Here is a 24,122-nt window from a genome sequence, read left to right as displayed (position 1 = left end):
CATGTTTTTTTAATCTGTAAATATTGTTTAATTCATCAGCTAGGTTAGCTACGACTTTATCACACCCATTATGCAAGTGTCTGATTTGATATGTACTTTTCTTTCTATTTCCATAAATGAAACTCCTTGTTCTTTGCTCTTTTAGCCAGTGATTTCTCACACCCAGCATTAGCCATCCAAACAATTTTTGTGGTACCACTACAAATGAACTTTAATTAACTTATAGCTGTTATATACTTCTGTACTTGCATTGCTGCGTAATTATCCTATGACATTGCTGCGTAATTATCCTATGACATCTTTTTCTGCTCTTTTAAACCAGTTAGCAGTTTTTTAAATTAATCTCTAATTAATCTCTATATTCTCTTTGTGCTTTGTTTTCTTAATGGTATATATGCATTCATAGCTTTTCTGACTATTTCATTAAAGATATTCATAATTCTGTTGTATTTGTTCTCTGTGCTTTCTTCCCAGTTGATAGAGGCTGTATAGTACTTTAAGTTCTCATGGTCTCCTTTCTAAAATTAAAACCCATTCCTTGGCCTTTAACTGCTACCTCTGTCATCATTGAACTTTAGAGCCCAAAAACGTGTTCTATTAATTGTATCTGTACTGAAATCATGTCATTTAATTTGTGTGTATTGATCAGGGCTGGAATATTCTTGCCCCCGATACTTTGTCTAACCTGCAGATAATAATCTATTTGACTTAAACTGCCAATCCTGAAATTAATCCTGATATTAAAACAAATTTTAATTGGCAAAAAAAAACTTCTTCGTGAGATGGGATTTTGTTGGAAGAAACTTGGAACAAATAGAACAAAGAAAATGGAACAAATCTTTTAATCGAAAGAAATGATATCACTTAATAAAATTAAGTATTTATGGGAGTGAAAAGCACTTATTGTTTACATTGACAAAATCTGTATCAATAGCAATTTGGCATGCATAAAATGTTAGCAAGCATAAAGATATGCCACTACAAGAGATTATTGAGGCCAAATGAACTTTTTTATTTTTGAAAAATGGCACCTGAGAAACTTCTAGAAAATGCTTTTGTGATAATTGACTGTGCATCTTATTCTATTAAACAAACCTTGAATCATCAAATAGAATGCAGATAATATTGCTTTGGTTGTCTGGGAAAAACATACATACGATGAATCATTAAGAAGAATGAACTTTCAGATTTGATTAGGCAAAATACTGCTCTCAATAAGGAATATACATTTGATATAATGTTGAATCGAAAGGTTTCTAGTTTTGAGGCTATCCTCATATTACAATAACATCGATGCCGTTGAATTTGTTTGGACAGAGTTAAAATGTTTTATCTGAAATTTTAACCTTAGTGGTGATGTTTCTGTGCAAAATTTGTTGAAATTAACAAATGAAGGGATTAAGCCAATTTCCTAAGAGCACTGGAAAAAGTATTATGTTCATGTGATGTTTCTGGAAGAAGAATATTGGAAAAAGATGGCTTGATCGAAGAAATTTGCAAGCCTTCATTGCTATCTGCCGAAGATGGCAAGGAATAAACAGAAACCTGTAGTTGTTCCAGTGATGAAGAAAACTACAATTTAAAAGTTTGTTTCTAATACATGAACTCCCCGTAAGGGTTGCGGTCCGTGGAACACTATTTAAGTCAGGGAATTTCCCCCATGCTTGTGCAGCACTCTCAACTGTGCTCGCTGAATTAAAAAAAGAAATGTTCGACAACATGAAAATAGAATTATTTATTGTATTCATTCAATTTTTTATCTCATGCACAGAAAAATTACAAAAGTGTGCAATTTAAAAAAATTATAAAATTACAAAAAAAAGAGGAGACAAGCATAATGTCAGTTTTACCTCTCGAGCACCACAATCGACTTCTTCAGCTGGTAAGTACGCCGCTGCGGAGGTTGAGGGCTGTGGAGATTTAGAAGGGGTCGGCCGTTCAACATTACAAAAGAACATATTAATGGATGACTGGACAGTGGCTTTTTTCTTTTCATTGTAGATTTCTTTGTAGCAAGCAAGCATATCATTCACCCCTCTGTTAACTTTTAAAAATCATTTGCTGTCAGGATCCATCTTCTCAAACCTTGCTATTGCCAATGCAATTTCACGAAATGCCATTGCCATCTCACTGGCGGTGAAGCATCTTGGTTCATCTTGAGCTTCGTCAGCATCTTCTTTCACTATTGCTGTCTGCAAGTCAATTTGTTATTTGTTAGATAATTCCTTCTCTTCCCTTATTAACTCCACGTCTTTGGCATCAACCTCCAACTGAAGTAGCTCTGCAACCTTTACAATCTTATCTGTAACCTCTTCGTATGATTCATCTTTTTCAAACCCTTCAAAGCCGTTTACGTGATATGGGCATATTTTCTTCCATGCGCCATTTAAACTACTTTTAGTAATTTCTGCCCAGGACTTATTAATGTTTAAGAATGCATGGTAATTATTGTAAGGTTTCCAAAAATCTCTCAATGTAAAATTTTTCTCATCGTCTACTGCAGATAATGCCTGAGCAAATGTTGTGTGTAAATAGTATGCTTTTAAATTCGAAATAGCACCCTGATCCATAGGTTGTATGAGTGAAGTTGTGTTTGGTGGTAGAAATATGACTTGGGTTAGAATTAAAGTCATCTAGATGTGTAGGATGTCCAGGAACATTATCTAATAGAAGCAAAATTGTGAAAGGAACGTCGTTGTCTTTACTATATTTTTCAACCTCTGGAATGAAGCAGCATTTAAACCTATCCTCAAAGAGAGATTGTTAGCCATGCTCTCTGGTTCGATCGGAAATGCACGGGTAGGGTGGCTTTATTGATGCCCTTAAATGCATGAGGATTTCCAGAATGGTACACAAGCAGTGGTTTTAATCTGTAATCTCCCGCTGCATTAGCCCAAAGAAAGGACGTGGCCCTATCTTTTGAAGCCTTGAAACCTGGCATTATCTTTTTGTCTTTGGCAATGTATGTTCGATCTGGCATTTTTTTCCAATACAGAGCAGTCTTGTCAGCATTAAAAATTTGCTGCGTTGAATAGCTGCCTTCATCAATAATTTTTTCCAACACATCACAAAATTTCTCTGCAGCCTCAGAATCGGCAGTGTCTACTTCACTGCATGCTTTAACGTGGAAATCAGCACTATGCTTGAACCTATTAAACCACCCACTGCTTGCCACAAAGTTGGGTCGGGGTTTACCGTACTTATCCTTAATATCTTTATAAATACTTCTTGCTTTTGCTTGAATGGTCATTAGACTCGAGGGGCACTCGCTTCTGAATCTTGATTTTCCATCCATATTATTAACAGCTGTTCAATCTTCAATATAGCATCTGAACGTTGTTTTGTGATCACTGTTGATCTTAAATGCATCGATCCTTTGACATGTTCTTTTATACACACACTGTCCCTTAAAATAGTATTCACTGTTGAAGCAGTGAGACCTAATTCCCTTGCAATAGATGACAAACTTTGTCCTGCTTCATACTTCTTAATCATCTTCATTTCTACATCAATTTTGTTTTGTTTCCTGGCGCTACCACCACTTGTACTTTTCGTTGGCCGCTTTCCCTTCGTCATTGTAATATGTAAATAGGAATGAAGAGAAGTTTCTGAAAATTTGTTTTTTATATAATTGAAGATTGCAGTGAAGGGGAACACATTTCACCATAATAGCATAAAAAATATAATTTATAATTAGAAGCACTACAGAAAAGCCTAATAAACCGGAAAGTGCAAATTGTTTTAAGGTTGTGACCTCCAGAAACGTGCTTTAGAAAAATATCACAAAGGTGTTCAAAATTTATTCTTATAACAGGAACGTATAATGATGAAAGTGTAGTGCAATTTCCATTATAAATATGATCTTTTAGGGAGATTAGTAATAATAAAGCTTAATAATATAGCAAAATTTCAACTTCCAAGAACGTGGAACGAATTACAAAAAAAAAAGAGGGTTATTGGGTTCACATTATGATATTTTCACAATACCTCCATTTATTCCACGGGATGCAGAATACGTTTCCACAAATTTTTAAGTTTGCACCAGCCGGCAAAAACTTACGTAAAGTCGAATTTCCATAAGTCGAGTATTACGTAAGTCGGGGAGTTCCTGTAATATTATGTTTTTAGTGGATTTCTAATTTATCTTTCCATATTTGTATATTTTTAAATATTATCTACCAATAGCATACACTGAAAGAAAATGGTGTTTTATAAGCACTTACTGGTGGTATTTATTAAAATATTTTTTAATCATGAAATAAGGTTTGTTTAATAGAACTTGTAATTAAAGTGTAATATCTGTTTTCTAATTCCCAAAAGTTTTATCTTTAAATTCATGTGTACTGTCTTTTGCTGCATCAGAAAAAAAAAGTTTCACTCCTCCCATGGGTATCGATCCAGTTGAGCTTTGAATTTCTCAGACTGCTGATTTTAGCCTTCTGTAATAATTAACAACTTGCTGGGTAATGGAAATAATTTCAACGTATGATGAATTGCAAACCTATATGTTTTAATTTACTTCCCCATTTGAGATAATGGGAATGGCTGTGCTCGTTATGCTCAGAGAGGTTCAGGGGACTAACTGGCATTGGTGACCAACGTTTTTGGATTTTTTTGTAGGGTTTTTTACTTATCATCTGTTTTCAATAAACTATAATTTTTTTCTAAAAAATTTACATGTAGTGCAGTGTTTTTTCATCTATAATTAGAATTAGATTTTACACAACAAGGACTGAAACGTCACTTACAGCATTTTTGTACAGTCAGCTCCATTGATACCTGCAGGTGGACAGCGAACTGTGATCAGTGATAATTTTAATGATATTAGTCAGGGCTTTGTGGGATTCCCACTTAATGTGTTTTTTGAATGGCAATAGTTTCAATGCTGTGCAGTATATCTTGTCATTCAAATAACCCCAACTAAAAATCACAGTTGGGGTCTGGTGGATAAGATGACCAAGCAGTTGAGATTAGATGGAAAGTGGTGCAGTCTCTTTGGGTTGCATGTCACTGAGCAAGCAGTATGCATATATGGTTATCAGCATAACAGGACACAACTGACATTCATCATGAAAGGTTCAGCTTGCATCAGCTGTTCCACCACTAGCAAAGAGAATGTGAATTATGTGCTGCACTGCCAGTTAACTCCTTCAGCAACTAGTTTCCTTCCATTGCTATAGCACCTTACTTGTTTCCTCAAGCTTTTACATCATGTTATGTAGCTGATTTTGTGATAGAGGCCCCCATGTCTAAATATTTTCCAGTGCAGTAATTGCTAGTTGCAGCCAAGGAGTTGCTGTCATATCCATTTGTTGTAACTATTTAGCATCTAATGATTTTTAAAAAGATTGGTCAAATTGTTTTTATATAAAAAAAAAAAATTGCATAATACTAGAATATCCAATGGATGCAAGAAATGCCTGGTAAAAAAAAAGAAAAAAACACTATAATCACTTATACTCTTACAATTGACAAAGTGCCCATTTAATTCCACCTTATTCTTAACCAAACTCTTCACCTCTGCCACCTTGGGAAGTAATTTATTGCAATGATCCACAGTGCACACTCCATAAAAGTAAACTTCATGAGATCTGGACTTGTACCTCCTCATATATCAAGTCTTCTGTTACATTTTAAGATTTTATAGCACGGGTCAGCAACCTGTGGCTCTAACTTTTAGCCCACATGTACGACAAGTGCAAAGTGTAAAGTGTGTTAGTTGTCTGACAGCACCAGGGGTTCCCCCATCTCCATGTATTCTTTGTGAGTGACACAGAACTCTGTGGAGAGCAGAGATTTAAAGTGTCAGAGGAGTGGTCTGTTATGTAGCATTATGTTCTGTTGTTTCTCTGACCATTTAGCTGTTGGGACCCACCATTGCCCACAAGGAGGCAGGTCAGGCACCCAGTAGATTATTTAAGTACTCTGGCAGACTCCACCACCTAATTTCCAAGTATTTCAGTGGCAAGGCATAAAAAAAAAAGGGGGGGGGGGTTTACACTAGAATTTGGCCAAAAGAGATTTACAAGAAAACAGTAGAATTTAGACGTTGTTAGAATTTGGCAGCATTGTTAAGGGGTGTACTCAGTCAGTTTAGTGTGGGGGGAGACTGAAGGCTGGGGGGAAACGGATAGAAGAATAGGGACGATAGTGGAGATGGTTTCTGCACTGCCCTCGTATGACAAGCGCAATGGGTGTGGGCACGAATTGAATATAATGTTAGTTTCAGCATAAGCCACAAAAAAATTCTCTTCTGGTTTGCCTGCACATCGCAAGCAGAACACACATGCTGCGAGGTGTCGAAAGTTAATCGTTGTGGCAGTGGCGAGTATAAAATAGTTAAAACAGGAACAAAATAATGTGTGTACGTAGTGTTTGTGATAACTACATGAATTCATATTATAAATCACTTGACTTTTAAATAAGTGACGTGGTATTATTAAACAAGTGAAATAAGAGGACATTAAAATTGCTATCATTTTTAAAATGTCAACTCAAAAGAGAAAGATTGAGTAAGAAACCAGGAATTTAAGAAGGAATGAACCGAGTTGTATACATTTGTGGCAAAAGGCTGCCTTTGCATTCTACACAAATGGTTGGTGATAGACTAGTTGAAAAAGCAAGGCGAAATTGTTCTCGATGCATGGAGTAGCTTACCAGACTTGTATATAAATTTGAAAATATTTGCGTTTGGACTTTTCTCGGTTTTTGGTTCGACGTCATTCTGTGAGCAAATATTTTCAAACATGAACTATATTAAAAATAAATCAAAAACCATCCGAACAATGAGAGTCTTACAGCATGTTTAAAGATGAAAATTATGGCATACTCTCTGATGTTGAGACCCACTCAAGAAGTTCAGCAGCAAAAGTCACATTAATCTGTGCCTAATTGGATGTTTGTTACTTTTTTCAGTATTAATAAATAATATTTCAAAATATATATTTTTCTAATAAAACATCTTCACTCTTTCATTTCTTAAACCTCCTCCACCCAGCTTGAGCTGAGGTGCGGCTCTTCGGATACTTTTTTTTTTTTTTTTTTTTTTTTTTTATTTGATCAAAAATGGCTCCTTGCTCAAAAAAGGTTGCCGACCCCTGTTTTATAGATATCTGTATTCCTCCTTTCACATTAAGTTTTCATTTTTATAATGATGGATAGCCACAGTGGAGTTATCAAAGTTATGGAAGGATTCTATTGGAGCCAATTTTTTCCCTTGCATTTAAAGAACACATACTTTGCATTACCAAGAAGCTTAACTATATTAAATATATTGCCAAAAGTAAATCTGTATATAAGTTGGAAATAATATTAGAGATGAATTGCTTAAATTTATCATTTATAGTAGTTTTATGGAATGATTATATCTTTATTTTTATATAAATTTTTGTAGTATCAAGAGGAATAGAATCATTGGTATTATCTGACTATAAACCTGTAGTGAAGAAATCTGTGACATACATTGTAGCAGCAGTACTTGTTAATGAACAAAATGAAGTACTTATGATGCAAGAAGCCAAAAGTTCATGTGCAGGAACCTGGTACTTACCAGCTGGACGTGTTGAACCTGGAGAAGATATTGTGGTAATTTGTTTCAGTTCTCATTTTAAGAAACTTCACTTAATTACTTATCCCTTGTCATTCCAGCTTATTTCCAGGTCAATAAGGAAACCACTCTTCTCCATTTAGCTCCATCTTCTCACCATTTCTCTAGCTCCTCCCGAGTAACGCCTCTTCTCTCCACATCACTCTTCACCTCTTCTAGCCTTCCTCTTTGTCTTTTACTACCCATTTTCATTTCTAACAATCTTTGACACTATTACATGACCAAACCATCTGTCTGTTCTCTCAATCTTTTCATATAATTCTCTCCACCTTTCTTCCGAATGTCTGCCTGTCTGTCTCTCTCTTCCCCCCAACACACACACACACACACACACACGCACACACCCCTCAAACTTCATTTCCATCACTTGCATTCTGATACATGATTTTGACCCATAGGCTATTATTGGTATGTAAGCTCTATAGAGTACCATCTTATTCTTAGGTACCTCCTTTCTCCAAACTAGATCTTTTTACACAGTTATAAAACATTCTTCCTTGGTATCCTCTTCTACATATCTCCTTAATTGTTGTACTCCCTCACTATCTGAAACTATCCACTTTTACCTTCTTTCCTTCAATAAAGATGTTAATCCCCTCCTTCCTTGTCATTCTCGTTGCATTACTCTTGGCATCACTAAACTTTAAATTGTATCTCTTTTTCTCCTCCACTAGCTTTCCACATGCTCCTGTACCTCCCAATCTGTCCCAATCCTTTTTCTCCACATCATTTGCTATATCATCCATTAGTAGTAAATAGTAGATGTTGAGAGTGCATTACCCTGTCTTAGTCCATTATTAATTTGAAACCAGCTTGTGTTTCTCACCATTATTTTCACACAGCTGTCAGTACCTCTGCATAGACTTTTAATACTCTATCACCGGCTTTCCTAATTCCTATTTCCTTAATGCTTCCCACACTGTTCTTCTTTCTGTGCTATCATATTCCTTTTCGATATCCAAAAAACCATGCACAGATCCCTTCCAAGAAGTTTCACACATTATTATAAATATTTAGTATGTGTGAGTGCCTGGGGTACTCATCCAAGGACTGCTGATTTGGAGACCAAAGTATATTTGGATTTCATATTGTCAACAGTTGACCAACTCTGCTTTTATCTATCTAGTTTGTCTATCAATTTGAGGTCTGCGCACACATACACACACACAAACACACCTACCTTAATGACAGGGTTAAGTTCCTCAGAAATGAGTCCTTAAGTGAATGACTAATTTCCATATACTTCCATGTATTTATATAATAACAAATGTATTTTCCTTTAAAAAAAAATAAGTAATAAATTTTAAATACAGCAATTAGAGCATAACTAAGAAAATTATAAAACAAAATACTTTTTTTTTATCTTAGTCACAGACAGTTTTCTGTTATACACAGGCAAACTATAACTTTAAAATATGAGCATATTGACATAAATGTACTCTAGCTGGTAATGTGCATATGATTTTTTATGCACACTACCTGTTAATGCCATTTCCCTGTTAGTTATGTTGTAGCAATGCAGTATCTGGTGGAAAAATGAGTGATATTCATCATTAAGTATTTCTGTTCACGACCAAAAAACTGATTTATTATAACAATAAAATAAAAAGATACATAAAACGGTCTAAAATAACAGTATATTTTGGGGCGAGATGCCCCTTCTTCAGCTATACAGGTAGTTCTCGACTTTACAAGTTATTTGTTCCTAGCATGCGCTCATAAAGCAAACTCGTAAAGTGGGAATTTATTTCCCATAGACCAGAATGTTAAAAACAGGGGTTACGTTTTCAATAATGGCGCGAATAGCGGGGGTTACGTTCCTGAGGAATGGTGCGAATACTGAGTTATGGCTCCCATAGTAATAAAGGGGTTCCGTTCCAAAGTATGAAATATATAAGAAAAACTAGTCTAAAATTTTGTCTATGTATGTATTATATGTACCTTCATAATATGACCATTAGAAATGAAAATAAGAAACAATTTAATATTAAATGTAATATTTATTAGAAATTTCAAACAAATCTTTCAAACCAGTGCCTTTGCTAACTAAAAAACTTATCCTGCCAGTGCTATCACTTGTTTCGCTAAAGTGTTGATAAAGGAGTTTTGCCTTTTCACGAATGATGAATGAACTTAATGGAATTTTATTTTGAGAGTTCAGTCTTCTATCCACAGATTTAAAGCTTTTTCCATTTTTTTCTAATTTAACGTCACGAGTTACAGAGCAAATTTTTAAAGCAATTAGCACGTTTTCACGGACACTACGGCGGATTTTTTCTTCCGATTTTTGATTGATTGTACCGTTGACTCATTGATTTATGTTTTGCCACTGAGAAGACACTTTCACCATTAGAAATTTTGTCTAATAACTCAGTTTTATTCGCTAATGTCATCACCTTCTTTGATCTTGACACATTTCCCTTGTTATTCGTAGCCATATTTTTGTAGGGGTTAGAAAGAACTTGTCCACAATAAAGTCACTTTCTTCCATTAACACACTTGATAAAGTCTGTTTTACACTGCAAAACAGTAGATTTATCACTTTTGTAAGCATATCAATTTATAAATTGATAAATTTATTTAATTTATAAGCATATAAATTAAAAGCAAACAACGAAACCTTCCATGACAAGCACATAACACATACTGAACAAGGATTAGCGAAAAACATCAACGATCGCGATTAAAATGTGATATTTTTATCACATTTTAATATATTATTATTAAAATGTGGGCATTTAAAATTGATTCTTATAACGGAACATATGATGACGATGAAAGTGTAGTGCATCTTAATGATTTGAATAGTAACTAATACAATTTACAAACCACGCTCACAACCTTATATATGGCCTTAAGGTCACGCCCGTGACCTTAAAAATGACATTTTAGAGAGATAAACAGCTTAGTTATACAGCAGAAATTTCAACTTCCGAGATCTTGAAATGAATTACCAAAAAAAAAAAAGCAATGGGTTATTGGGTTCCCATTACGATATTTTAACGATACGATGGTGTCTCTGGAACTGATTAATATTGTAAAGTGTAGTACACTGTATTGTATAGCTACGCTTGTGGTTTGGAATGTGGTATTTATGAATGTTGAACATTCATTTTTTGCAGTTAATGTTCATATTTTTGATTTTGTTGATACTTGATACTTGGGAGAGAAAAAAAAACTAGTAAACCCGGGAACTCATAAAGCGAGAACTGTGCCGGATATAGTGAATTGTGGCATATGTACCTTACATGGAATAATAATGAGCCAACTGGGCATGATCATGAATTATACACTGTGCTGTCCCTTTATTAGGTACACCTCTGCAGTGCACACAAATGGTTTGTCCCACAACGTTGCAAGTCACATGACCATAGTTGTGGATATAAATGCAGAAGAACAAGAACAACCTTTATAGTATCAGTTACGCGTACAAACCATTGCAAGAATGGGGAAAAGGAGTGATCTAACGGACTTCGAACGTAGCATGGTAGTAGGTGCAAGACGTGCTGGACAAAGCACCTCTGAAACGGCAGTTATCCTGAACTTTTCATGCACCACAGTTCCAAGGGTGTATTGAGTATGGTGCAATGAACAGAAAACATCCTCTCTCAACTGTTGAAGAAAATTGCTTATTGATGAGAGAGGTCAGAGGAGGATGGCTAGAATTGTGCAAGCAAACAGACGGGCCACAATGTCGCCCATCACATCAGAATACAACCTTGGTGCGCAGAACAAAATATCACAACGGACCACTAGTCGCACTTTGTCGTGAATGGGCTAGAACAGCCAACGGCCACATTGCATACCTTTGTTATCAATGAAAAACAAGAGTACACCTCCTGTGGGCAAAGCAACACCAGCACTGGACTATTGAGGATTGGAACAGTTTCTTGGTCTGATGAGTCAGTTTCTGGTGCATCATGTTGATGGAAGGCTCAGAATTTGGCAAAAACAACATGAATCCATGGACCCCGTCATGTCTGACAACTACAGTGCAAGGTGGTGGGGGCAGTGTTATGGTGTGGGGAATGTTTTTTTGGCACATGTTGGGTCCATTGATACCCATAGATTCACGTCTGAATGCCACATCATTGCTGACCAAGTGCATGTTGACAGTTTATCCTCAGTCAGATGGTTACTTCCAGTAGGATAATGCGCCGGTGCACAAAGCCCGAATCAGTATGGAATGGTTCCAGGAACACGACAATGACTTCTTCACTGCAGTGGCCACTCATTCCTCAGAGCTCAATCCCATTGAACATCTTTGGAATGAGCTTTAAAGAGCTGTTCGCTGTGACACACTCATGTCTGCATGGCTCCATTCCTACACGATATTTTCAGCATCTTGTTCAGTCCATGCCTAGACGAATTCAGGCTGTTTTGAAGGCTAAAGGTAAAGCAAGACCACATACACGAGACTAATGGTGCGAGTATATATATTACATGGAATAAAATTAAAGTAATAAATTTTCATTAGATAATTTAAATTTATTTTGTATACAGTTATACATTGATAATTTCAATTATTTAATGCACTGTATATAGTTTCACTTTAAATTTTTTAAATTTTAATCTTGTGTTAAGGAAGCTGTACAGCGGGAAGTTTTAGAAGAAACAGGAATGGAATTTGAGCCAACAACACTTTTAATGGTAGAATGTGCTAAAGGCCACTGGTATCGCTTTGTTCTTGCTGGTTATGTGACAGGTATTTTCATTTCTTGGCTATTTATTTGTATGTGTAAAAAATATAAACATGTATATTCTTTCTTCATGCTATACATCAGGGGTGGCCAACAAGTCGATTGCAGCTTTAATTTCGATCGATCACAACAAATTTTAAATATGTATAAAAAATAGATTAGTCAAAATCTAAATGTTATTATTATTATGCGTCCCATTGCATATGCTTATCAAATAACATTTTTCTTTTTTCCTTGTAATTCCAAATTCAGATCACTTAATTTACTGGTAAAATCTGCCAAAAAAAGCCAGATCACACAACCACACGGTATCTTGCAGCTGCTGGTAATATATATATATATATATATATATATATTATTCTTTAGTAATATGATAATTTATGTTGTATTTTACTTTTAATATACTTTTATAGTGGTTTTCCTTAAATTATTTCTAGATTTTTCTGTTGTCCCGGTAGCTGTTTTAGCAATGCCCGGGTACGAACAGAGTACATATTATTATTTTATCTTTCTATTGTGGTTTATTGTGTTTATTTTCTTAATTACGGGTGTTTTCTACTCATAGGTATTATGGTTAATACATTACTGGTCTTTAAGCTAGCCTAAACTCGGTTATCTTAAATGCCCAGGGCCTATTCATTTATTATTTTTCAACTTGTTACGTATTGCTAAAGAAATTGTCATATTAATTATAGATGAAAAACTGTAGCAATACTACTTTATGACAAAATGATAAAATATTAAACATTTTTATACATTTATTGTATTACATCTTTATACATATTTGTATTACATCACATGGTCGTCAATCCCCTACTTCATCGGGGGCTTTGAGCGGATTGACGGTCCATTCGATGTAATGCATTACTTACTTACCCGTTTCTGTTTGTATCTATCACAGCTTTGCTATTTTGTCCGATACTGAATTCTAAGTTTCTTTTAAATTCCCATTTTTGTCCCTTTCCCATTGCTATTAGTTAAATAGGTATTATTTATTATAAATTTATTATGAACCGAATTAATATCCCATAATTTCTACAGCAACTGTGATAGAATACACAAAGCCCAACGGGTGAGTTTTTTAAAAAATTACAATAACTTTACTTACTTGATGTGTATAAGTGGAGGTCGTAGTGTCGAATCAGGAAAGTTTCCCATCCTACTTGATGTGTTTCGGTGGAGGTCGTCGAGTCGAAAAAGGAATGTTTCGCACCCTTAACTTGTTTTATAGATGGCTATTTTTATGGCTTTGTCGCTTTAGCGTTTCCCTGTGTTCCGATGGTGTTTTGGCGGAAGTCCCCGAACTTCAGGCCAAGGTCTATTATGGTGGTTTTGTGGCAGGTTAAATGAATTTATTTAGTTGTGTATTTACAATATTTTTACATTTATTTTATGTCTCACCTCGGACAGTGCCGGTACCCGCTTTTCCAAGGCGTAACAGCACTTGTTTGTCCAGAGGCAAAACTATATACATATATACAGCCTCTTACTATGGGAGAGGGGGGGGGGGTTTAATTTTGGCAATAGGTTGTAGTGCAGTCAGGCGACGAGCCTCGCCTGAGTGCAATAAACCTTTTATTTACTAGGTTTATTGCACTCAGGCGAGGCTCGTCGCCTGACTGCACTACAACCTATTGCCAAAATTAAACCCCCCCCCTCTCCCATAGTAAGAGGCTGTATATATGTATATAGTTTTGCCTCTGGACAAACAAGTGCTGTTACGCCTTGGAAAAGCGGGTACCGGCACTGTCCGAGGTGAGACATAAAATAAATGTAAAAATATTGTAAATACACAACTAAATAAATTCATTTAACCTGCCACAAAACCACCATAATAGACCTTGGCCTGAAGTTCGGGGACTTCCGCCAAAACACCATCGGAACACAGGGAAACGCTAAAGCGACAAAGCCATAAAAATAGCCATCTATAAAACAAGTTAAGGGTGCGAAACATTCCTTTTTCGACTCGACGACCTCCACCGAAACACATCAAGTAGGATGGGAAACTTTCCTGATTCGACACTACGACCTCCACTTATACACATCAAGTAAGTAAAGTTATTGTAATTTTTTAAAAAACTCACCCGTTGGGCTTTGTGTATTCTATCACAGTTGCTGTAGAAATTATGGGATATTAATTCGGTTCATAATAAATTTATAATAAATAATACCTATTTAACTAATAGCAATGGGAAAGGGACAAAAATGGGAATTTAAAAGAAACTTAGAATTCAGTATCGGACAAAATAGCAAAGCTGTGATAGATACAAACAGAAACGGGTAAGTAAGTAATGCATTACATCGAATGGACCGTCAATCCGCTCAAAGCCCCCGATGAAGTAGGGGATTGACGACCATGTGATGTAATACAAATATGTATAAAGATGTAATACAATAAATGTATAAAAATGTTTAATATTTTATCATTTTGTCATAAAGTAGTATTGCTACAGTTTTTCATCTATAATTAATATGACAATTTCTTTAGCAATACGTAACAAGTTGAAAAATAATAAATGAATAGGCCCTGGGCATTTAAGATAACCGAGTTTAGGCTAGCTTAAAGACCAGTAATGTATTAACCATAATACCTATGAGTAGAAAACACCCGTAATTAAGAAAATAAACACAATAAACCACAATAGAAAGATAAAATAATAATATATATATATATATATAACCACATGAGCCGCTAGGCTTGTCTAATGAAAATTCACACAGTTACTTTGAGGAGAGCATAGCGTATGTGTTGAATTCTTATTTAACTTACTTAATATTAATAACTGGACAGTGCTTATACGTTAATTTAATGCCCTTTGATTTAAAATGAATACTACGAAAAAGAGGAAAATGTATCATTTTTATCAAGAGTGGGAACTAGAATACATTTTTTGTAATGATAAAAGAAAAATATTATTTGATTTGCAATGCTTCAATGGTAAATACCAATCGGATTTTTCGCCTAATAGTGACCTTAGAAAACATAAATTAAAAGAACTTAAATCCAGATTATTCGCACAACAAAATTTCTTTGTGACACCTAATTTACAATTTAAAGCAGTAACTGTAGCATCATTTAAAGTGAGTCATTTCTTGAAAAAAAAGTGCAAACCATTTTCTGATGGTTAATTCATCAAAGATGCATTTTTAGAAATAACATTCTCTTTTTGAAAATTTTAAGAACAAAAATGGAATTAAAAGTGCTCTTCAAGATATGCAATTATCTTGAAATACTGTGATGCAACACATTAAAAAAATGAGTAAAAATGTGAGCAAACAATTGCGTGCTCATATTGCTAATTGTGTGTCCTTTTCTTTACAGCTGGATGAATCTACAGATGTCAGTGATATAATGCAATTGCTCGTTATTCGTATGTTTTTCAAAGATTCTGCCACTAGAGAACTGCTGGGTATGGTTTCGTTAAAAGAAAGAATTAGAGATCTTGATATATTTAACGCATTCAAATATTGTATTGAAAAAATTAAATTACCACTATTTAAGCTCGTATCAATAACAACAGATGGGGCTAAAGCAATGACGGGCATCTTTATGGATTCATCGCATTGTGCCAAAAGGATGATGAATTTCTAGATTTTTTGTTACCATTGTATCATTCACCAAAAAGTGTTAGCCAGCAAAAAAATTAAATATTAAAATTATTATGGACATAGCTTTCAAAATTGTGAATTCCATCAGAGGGCAATCTCTTAAAAAGAGACTTTTCAAAATGCACCTTGATGAAAAAGAACTAGATCTGATATTACACACAGATGTGAGGTGGCTGAGTCGGAGTAAGTTTCTACAGATTTCAAAATTTGCTAAATGAAATTAAAAAAATTGTCGATCAAAAGGGAGATGATTATCAGCAGCTGCAAGATATGGTGTGGTTGTGTGATCTGGCTTTTTTGGCAGGTTTTACCAGTAAATTAAGTGATCTGAATTTGGAATTACAAGGAAAAAATAAAAATGTGGGTGACATGATTTCTGCATATAAATATCAATTTTTGGCTCTCAATTTAGGATCTCAATGAAAAAAAATTCAATCATTTGCAAAAATATCCTGTTTTTGAATTTAATAGTGAGAAATATGTTTCTGAAATTGAGAAAGTTGTGGATGATTTTGAAACCAGATTCAGTGATTTTAAAATAATTGGATGACATTGTTCAATACATTTCTTGTCCATCTAAGGTCAACTTAGATACGAAACAAATTGCAGAAAAAATCAATGAGATTTTTCGCATGGAGAAAATATTACTTGAAAATGAAATTAATACATTGCGAAACGATATCTTCCTAAAAGCCAGGTCATCAGAAAAAGACTTGTGGAAATATGTTTGCCAAGAAAAGTACTGTGCAAAAAATGCAGTGAATTTTAAAATTCCTGTTTTCGTTCCACATATTTATGTGAATTTCGTATTTGAAACAAAAAAAAAGATGAAGAATCACTCTACTCTTATGGACTTGCATATAGAATATGCAAGTCCATAAGAGTAGAGTGATTCTAATACTTGCTAATAATAATAAGGCCAACCTTAAGGCAGTGCACATGTTCAGGAGAACATGTGCACTGCCATTTTTCATGTACATGAATACAACAAAGAGGAAAGCTAATCAGATTGGACCCATGTGCACTGGGTGTGGGACAGTCTTGTGGATGAATTGAATAGGTACTTTACAGCAGTCTTTACTGACAAAAAACCCTTAATGCTGAGAAGAGGCTGAGTCATATGAAATTAATAATGTCATGATTACAGAGGATTGTTTACTGGAAAAACTTCTGGGCATAAAGGCAAGTAAAGCTCCCAGAGTTGATGGCATATATCCTGTAGTTTTGAGAGAGAGTGTGAGGGAGTATATTGAACCAGTGAAGTAAATTATGAGGACATCCTTTGTATTGGAGAAGTGCCAATGTATCGCCAATATATAAAAGCAGTTATAAGAGAAGTTGGTAACTACAGATCAGTTAGTCTCACTTCCGGTGGTAGGAAAAATCTTAGAGGCAATGAATAAGAGTGCAATCCTGGGATAGGTATGGCATTCTGAAGGACACACTGTGTTGTACTTATGGTAAATCATGCTTAACTAACTTAGTAGGCTATTTTGGCACAGTTACTCACGAGCTGGATTTAGGGAACAATGTCAACGTGGTTTATGTGGATTTTTGCAAAGCATTTGACTTGGTCCTTCATGAGAGCTTACAGTATAAGCTTGAACAGGTTGGGATTACTGGTAAGATTCTAAGATGGATTGCTGGGGTGGCTGGAGGGCAAAAGGCAGAGGGTTGTGATTAATGGATATTCTTCAGATCGGTGTAATGTCAGTGGGGTTCCTCAAGGATCGGTTCTTGGGCCACTGTTGTTTCTCATTTACATAAATGACATCGACTGAGGGATAGGAGTGATATCAAAATTTGCAGATGACATAAAGATTGGCAGTGTCGTTAATCATCAGTGCTAAGCACTCCTTCAGGATGACTTGAACAGACTTCAAAGATGGTTAGAGAAGTGGCAGCTATGTTTTCATGCTGCTAAATATAAGATCTTAAACTTGGTGGGGTTGAACTAAAAACAGTGGAAGGAAAGGGATCAGGGAGTTACAGTATGGACTGATATGAAGTTCTCTGAACAGTGTAAAGAGGCAGCCAGGAATGCCCATGGTGTCTGTGTCATATCAATGATTTATCAAATGCTATCCTGTAGAGATAGGGTAGTCATAATCCCACTGCATAAGGAAGTTGTAAGACCACATTTGGAATACTGTGTTCAAGTATGGAGACTTCATCTGCAAAAATACACTGGGCTTCTTGAAAGGGTTCAAAGAAAGGCAACCCGAATGCTGAGATTGGCAAAAGGATGACCATATGAAGAAAGACTCCGATTATATGGGCTATGGAGCTTGGCATAAAGAATTCCAGACCTAGGGGTCATTAATTCAAATTACAGGGGCTGAGGTTTAGATTACATTATACCAAGTTTTCTTTTAGTCAGCAAGTTGTTGATTGCTGGAACAAGAACATGAAGTGAAAAATGTCTTATGTTATTTAACAGTTTAATCTAAAAAATTATAAAGAAAACAAACAATATTCAATTTGTTTTCAAACTGCAAGTAGGTCCTGCAGCAGACACCTGTAGTAACCCTATCTCTTTCATTTAATGCTCCTCCAGCATCCATCTGCAGTTGTACTCAATTTTTTAGGTAAGGTACCTAAATATTGGTAAAAAGTAATATGCACTTAATAAATTTTTTTGCCATTATTTTTAGTATCATTTTTCATGTTAAGGTTCCAGATGGATCTTGTTTTCATTGTGTGTTACATGGGGGTTTTGGTCACTTTTTTCAGTTGATTCACTTTAAGTGGTGGTCTTTCCTTGGTCCTAGTTATCCTCATATTACAAGAATCCCCCCCCCCTTACTTATCAAATCTACCTTGCACACACACACACACACACACACACACACACCTGCACAATTCCTTATCACTCTGTAAATTTTATAAGAAATAATGTACATCTCAGAATCTTTTGAAGGTCTAAGACAAATATATGAACAGTTTTCATTTAGATTTCATGTTAATAGGGTGCAAATGGTTTAAGCAGCCCTTGTACCAAAAGCTGACACAACAGTAAAGGATTAACAATATGAATTTTTTTTATAAAATTTAATTGACAATAAAGCTGCTTCTTAAAAAGAGTTTGTTAAAGGCAAACTTTACAGACAAAAGTAGAAAGCCAAGGCTTATAGAAGAGTTGTGTAGTGGTAATTGGTAATAAGTATGCAGATATCTTCAATTCAGATATTTTTCTGTGACTCTCAGACTAACAGACTATTAGCTGCTGTTATACACAGAATAACACATTATCAATTGTATATAGAGATTATTATGTTTAATAGTCTGTATATTTATTTATAGGTGGTGAATTGAAAACAGTTGCCAGAGCTGATGCAGAATCACTTCAAGCAAATTGGATAGATGACTTAAATCAGTTAAGTCTTCGTGCACGGGACATTCTTCCACTAATTGAAAGGGCTCGTTCCTACCATAGAAGACAAAATGAACCATGGCATGAACCTCTTCTCCCAGTAATTAGGCCTCATGAAAAATTGTTAATGAGGATTTTAGTGATTATTCGGAAAAAATCAAAGTATGTAATCATTAAAACATATAAATATATAAAGATTTTCATTATTATATGCCTACTAATAGCTAAAGCTATTAGTAGGCATAATAATAAAAAGTAGACTGAAGCTTAAATGCTTCGGCCTACTTTCTGTAATTAGTATTTCAATTTCAGAGTGAAGTAAATATTAAATATCTTCCCTCTGAGGTGAAACTACTCCTATGGTGTTGGCAACGTCACTGCTAGTTATGTGTTTAGAAAGAGCCCTGTACATAATTCCTATTACAGAGCAGTGGAACTATGTATTTTTATTAAGGAACTGTAGTTAATTGATTTCAGGCAGAGATGGCTTTTTTTTTTTTTCACCTGAATTTATCCGAGGATTTCATATCTGAAATTTATAGACTGTGAATACAAAGTAATTTACTGACGATACGTAGGCTTTGCTCATTTGGTCGGAGGAACTTAATTGACCATTGTGGTAAGCCTACTCTATATGTCAATAGGACATACAGACAAAGAAATGAAAGAATAAAAATCATATTATACCAAAAATTGTTTTCAGTATGGAAACAGACTTTTCTGGTGTCTAACTCTTATTTTAATTTATCTATTTATTTTTAATTTTTAATATTTTTAATTATAGCATATATATTGAGGCCTCTCATGGTTCTTCCCTTGGTAACTAAAATAACTCATTTAAATTAATGCAGCCCATATATAAGCTAAAACTCCTATTTAGTTTTTTTTTTTTTTAAAAAAAAAACCTATATGGTTCACTTGATTAAAATGTTTGTACTGACTGCTGATCATATAGAATTTCTTCATATTTTTGGTTTTTGATGAGCGATTTCATTTATTTGTGTTTTAATGCCATGTTTACCATTTCCATATTGTTAATTGAACTGAACATATATGGAATTGAAAGTAAAGTAAGAAAGAAAGTATTTTATATAATGCTGTCATTTTATATAATGACTGCCACCATAGCTGAGTGGTCAGGCATGAGGGTGCATAAGTACATGTGCTTTGAGTGACTGGGGTTCAAGCCCATGACTGCTAAATACAGTGTTTCTTGTATTCTCTCTGTCTTGTGGAACTCCTCTGACCGTGTGATCATTCCAGAGTATAAGCAGAATATTTATGCACAAAGGACTTGTCTCTTTGTGGATGTTCTGAATATGAATATCGATTAATGTTAAAATACTCCAACTAAGATTCTTTTCTCTTTTGCACATAATGATACTTTTATAAACAACTTTCTTCTTTCTGTAAGCTGATACACTTAAATAATCAAACACATTTAAAATAACTCACAGATTTGGAGTTTGTTTTCTGCATTCTTGATTCACTGGTTATTGTTATCAATTAAATTGCATCTCAAAGTGACACACACACACAATATTATATATTCTTTGTTAAAGATTTTAAATCCTGCACTTTCAAAAATTTTGGCATATGTTAAGGAGAGAAATTAGGTTTTTGTCTAGATTTTTGAGTTTCCCCAGTAATGGGATTATATTTATTTTAAATATGATAACCCTGTTTTTATGTTAAGAGCACTTTCAGTGTAGGAAACAAATGTTTAGTCTTTCTTTCCCCCCAACTTTAAAATTTTTTTTAAATTTCCACATTACTACTCTTTTACTCACTTCTCCAGTAGAGGCATTAGCATTAGTATATGATACAATAAAGCAAGCTTATATAGCACCAACCAAAAAAAAAAAACTTTCCCATTTCACCCATCCATTCACTTCAAAAGTGTGTCCACTTCTTCCTTTAATTTATTTAAGCTATCAACTTCCACAATGACAGGTGGAAGTTTGTTCCAGCAATCACCTACCTGCTGGCTAAAATTAAATCAAGTATCTGCACATCTATTCAAAATCTGTGTTTCCTCAATTTCAGTTTATACTCCACAACAAGAGGAAGAATTCCATCAACATTGAGCCTGCTCAATCCATTCAAGGCTATATAAGCCTTAATGAGATCACCTCACAGGTGCCTAGTCTCCAGACGATGCAGTTTGCATAACTTAAGCCTTTCTTCATTACAGCACCCCTTTGTTGCCCTTCTCTGTACTCATTCCAGCAACTCAGCTACTAGACATGAAAAGCCAAGTAGTTTCCAGTATTAATTCCTTGAATGCTTCCTATTTAGAATTTGAGGTTGGTAACATCATCAGTTGGCCCCACTGTATAGAATTTAAAAAAATCTCTGACACCACTGTAGTCACCTTTACAAAAGCAAAAACCCTTCCCTTTACCCCTGATTGTAGTTAAATCTTTAAGCAAATCCCACATCAGTACACTGTGATCACTGCCATCTAGTGGTTCCTTTATGTAAATTCTTAATGGTAATCAGTTCAAGAGTATTACTCCCTCTGGTTGCCTCTCAGACATGCTGCTGTAGAAAGCAATCATCCAATGAATCTACAAAAGCCTTGCTAGTGTGAGAGTGACCAACCAACAAATTCCAGTCAATATCTGGAAAGTTAATTTCCCATTATAAGACATTCCTTTTATCTTAGAACTTGCACAATATAGCCTTAAGTCAGTCATGCACAATATAATCTTAATAACAAAACAAACTTCTAGTTTTATTTTCTGAGTTAACATAATGTTACTTCACTGTTTTCTACTATTACTATTAGATAATTATTGTTGAAAGAACCATGTCTGATTGAACTTTTTTCAACAGTACATCTGAGTTCCTTAATTTACTTTTTTCCACCTTTTCAAGGTGCATTCTAGTGATATGATTATATCACATGCTAATGTATAATATACAGTGTATACAGGAAGGCTAAGCAGAAGGAAGGTAGGGAGTAATAGTCTTGATTAGGAAGTGCATAGAATCGAAGGCAGTGCACCTGGTTGACATAGGTGACCAGTGTAATGTTGAGTTCAGTTTGGTGTGGCATAAGTTCTTGAAAACAAATGAAGGCAGGAGAATATTATAGGGTCATGTGACTGCTAAATACAATTAATGATTGTATTTATTGCCAGAATAGTTAATTGTGAACTGCTCTGATTTAGTGGTAATGCCAGAGAATGAACAAGAGCTGTGATAAGTATACTTGATCTGAATAACAGCCATGGCTCTTTGCGTATTAAGATTCTTCAGGTAAAGGAACTGCTAGATGACAGTGATCATAATGTGTTGATGTGGGATTCATTTAAAGATACAACTACTATCAAGGTAAAGGGAAGGAATTTTGCTTTTGCAAAGGTAATTATAGTGGGCTTTTGCACATGTTATATTTAAAACTTTTTATTTTTTCGAGGAAACCATTTCTCTTAATATGGGAGTATATAGAATATTGCATTTGCTTAATGACTCATTTTCAATAAATGAAATCTTAACTCTGTTAAGCAAGATATGTGAGATGTGGCAAGAAAGTTGTTTCTGAATTGGTGCAGTAAACAGAACACAAAGTGAAAGAGCTCAAAAATCATTCGTTTTATTTTCATTCAAAATAACTTGCTTGAATGCACTTATTACACTGTTCTAAAAGAGTCAGTGAAGGCATCCAAAGAGACTATGTTCATTTCAGCAGTTACATTTTTTTTTTTGTCCTCAACCTCCTGAAATCTTTCCTTTGAGGGCAGTTTTCACCTTGGGAAAGAGGGAAAGGTTCACTGGTACTACAACAGGAAATAGGGTGGATGGTTGGTCTGTATGATGCCATGTTTCGTAAAAAATGCCTTCACAACAAATATGGAATGTGCAGAGGCAATGTCGTGCAACAAGAACCAACTTCCTTTCTCTCAAAATGGCGGCCTTGCCCAGGAAATGTGCTTCGGTAGTCTTTGAAACATCTGTATGTAGAACATAGCATTGACTCTCTCCTCTTCAGGTACAAATTCCTTGTAAATCCACAATTTTTGAAAAATATGATCAGCATCGTCTTGATCCTGGACTTACGTAAACGAAACTTTCTTGGTGATGATTTTGAAGTTCACTGTGTGCTCTTGACACTTTTCTCTGGATCGCACCGAAACACCCAAAGCGCACCTCCAGCAATATACACTCGAGGAAATTAGGATTATCTTGACATCTGGATGAAATCTTTGTTCATCATCAACATTCTTTGTCTTCTCAGCTGTGCAGCAGAAATTTTTTACAGACCTTCTCCTCCCCTAAATCTTAGTATAGGATTTGATAAATTAGCCATCACTCTCAGGATTGATAAATTAGCCATCACTCTCAGGAAGATTGATATTCTTTCATTGCAAACTTGTGACATGGAACGTTAGTGCCACTAACGAAACTGGTTGTTACTTGCAACCTGTGAGCCTACTGGACAATATTTGTACTGCCATCTGTTGGAAAAAAATTTGAACTACAACATATCACATCCATTTATTTTCAAACTCATCAAACATGACTGCAACAGCACCAGTCCAGGAACTTTATTGCCACATATCTGTACACAAATTGTAATCGTTGTAAAGATCATAATGCCAAAGATACTCAATGCTGTGACTTCCTTGAAGCAACTGTGTTCAACTTTGCTTTTCCCTTTCTAAAATATACCATATATATATATCTACACACACACACACACACACACACACACAGTAAGTGTCAGTTATAGTGATCACTGGTTATTAGAATCAGCTGCTCAATAGAATCAAATTTCAAAGAACCGATCCAAATCAATAAAGTGCACTACACTCATTTACTGGAATCA

At 34.9% G+C, this 24,122-nt stretch overlaps 1 protein-coding gene across 1 annotated transcript in view; it reads left to right on the top strand.

Moving 5' to 3' along the window:
* The window catches only part of LOC150081526 (8-oxo-dGDP phosphatase NUDT18), a 57,754-nt gene that overhangs the window by 21,371 nt on the left and 12,261 nt on the right, over positions 1-24,122 (top strand). The window contains exons 2-4 of the mRNA XM_090379360.1: positions 7,394-7,584; positions 12,191-12,311; positions 19,219-19,450. Of these exons, the coding sequence (XP_090235486.1) occupies positions 7,394-7,584; positions 12,191-12,311; positions 19,219-19,450 (544 nt within the window). The remainder of the gene's footprint in view (positions 1-7,393; positions 7,585-12,190; positions 12,312-19,218; positions 19,451-24,122) is intronic.

Source organism: Mastigoproctus giganteus, chromosome 8 (genome assembly GCF_048544385.1).
Source record: "Mastigoproctus giganteus isolate SK-2022 chromosome 8, ASM4854438v1, whole genome shotgun sequence".
In the NCBI taxonomy this organism is placed as follows: domain Eukaryota; kingdom Metazoa; phylum Arthropoda; class Arachnida; order Uropygi; family Thelyphonidae; genus Mastigoproctus; species Mastigoproctus giganteus.
Note: the sequence above shows the minus strand (reverse complement) of the source record. Positions and strands in the feature narration are given on the sequence as shown.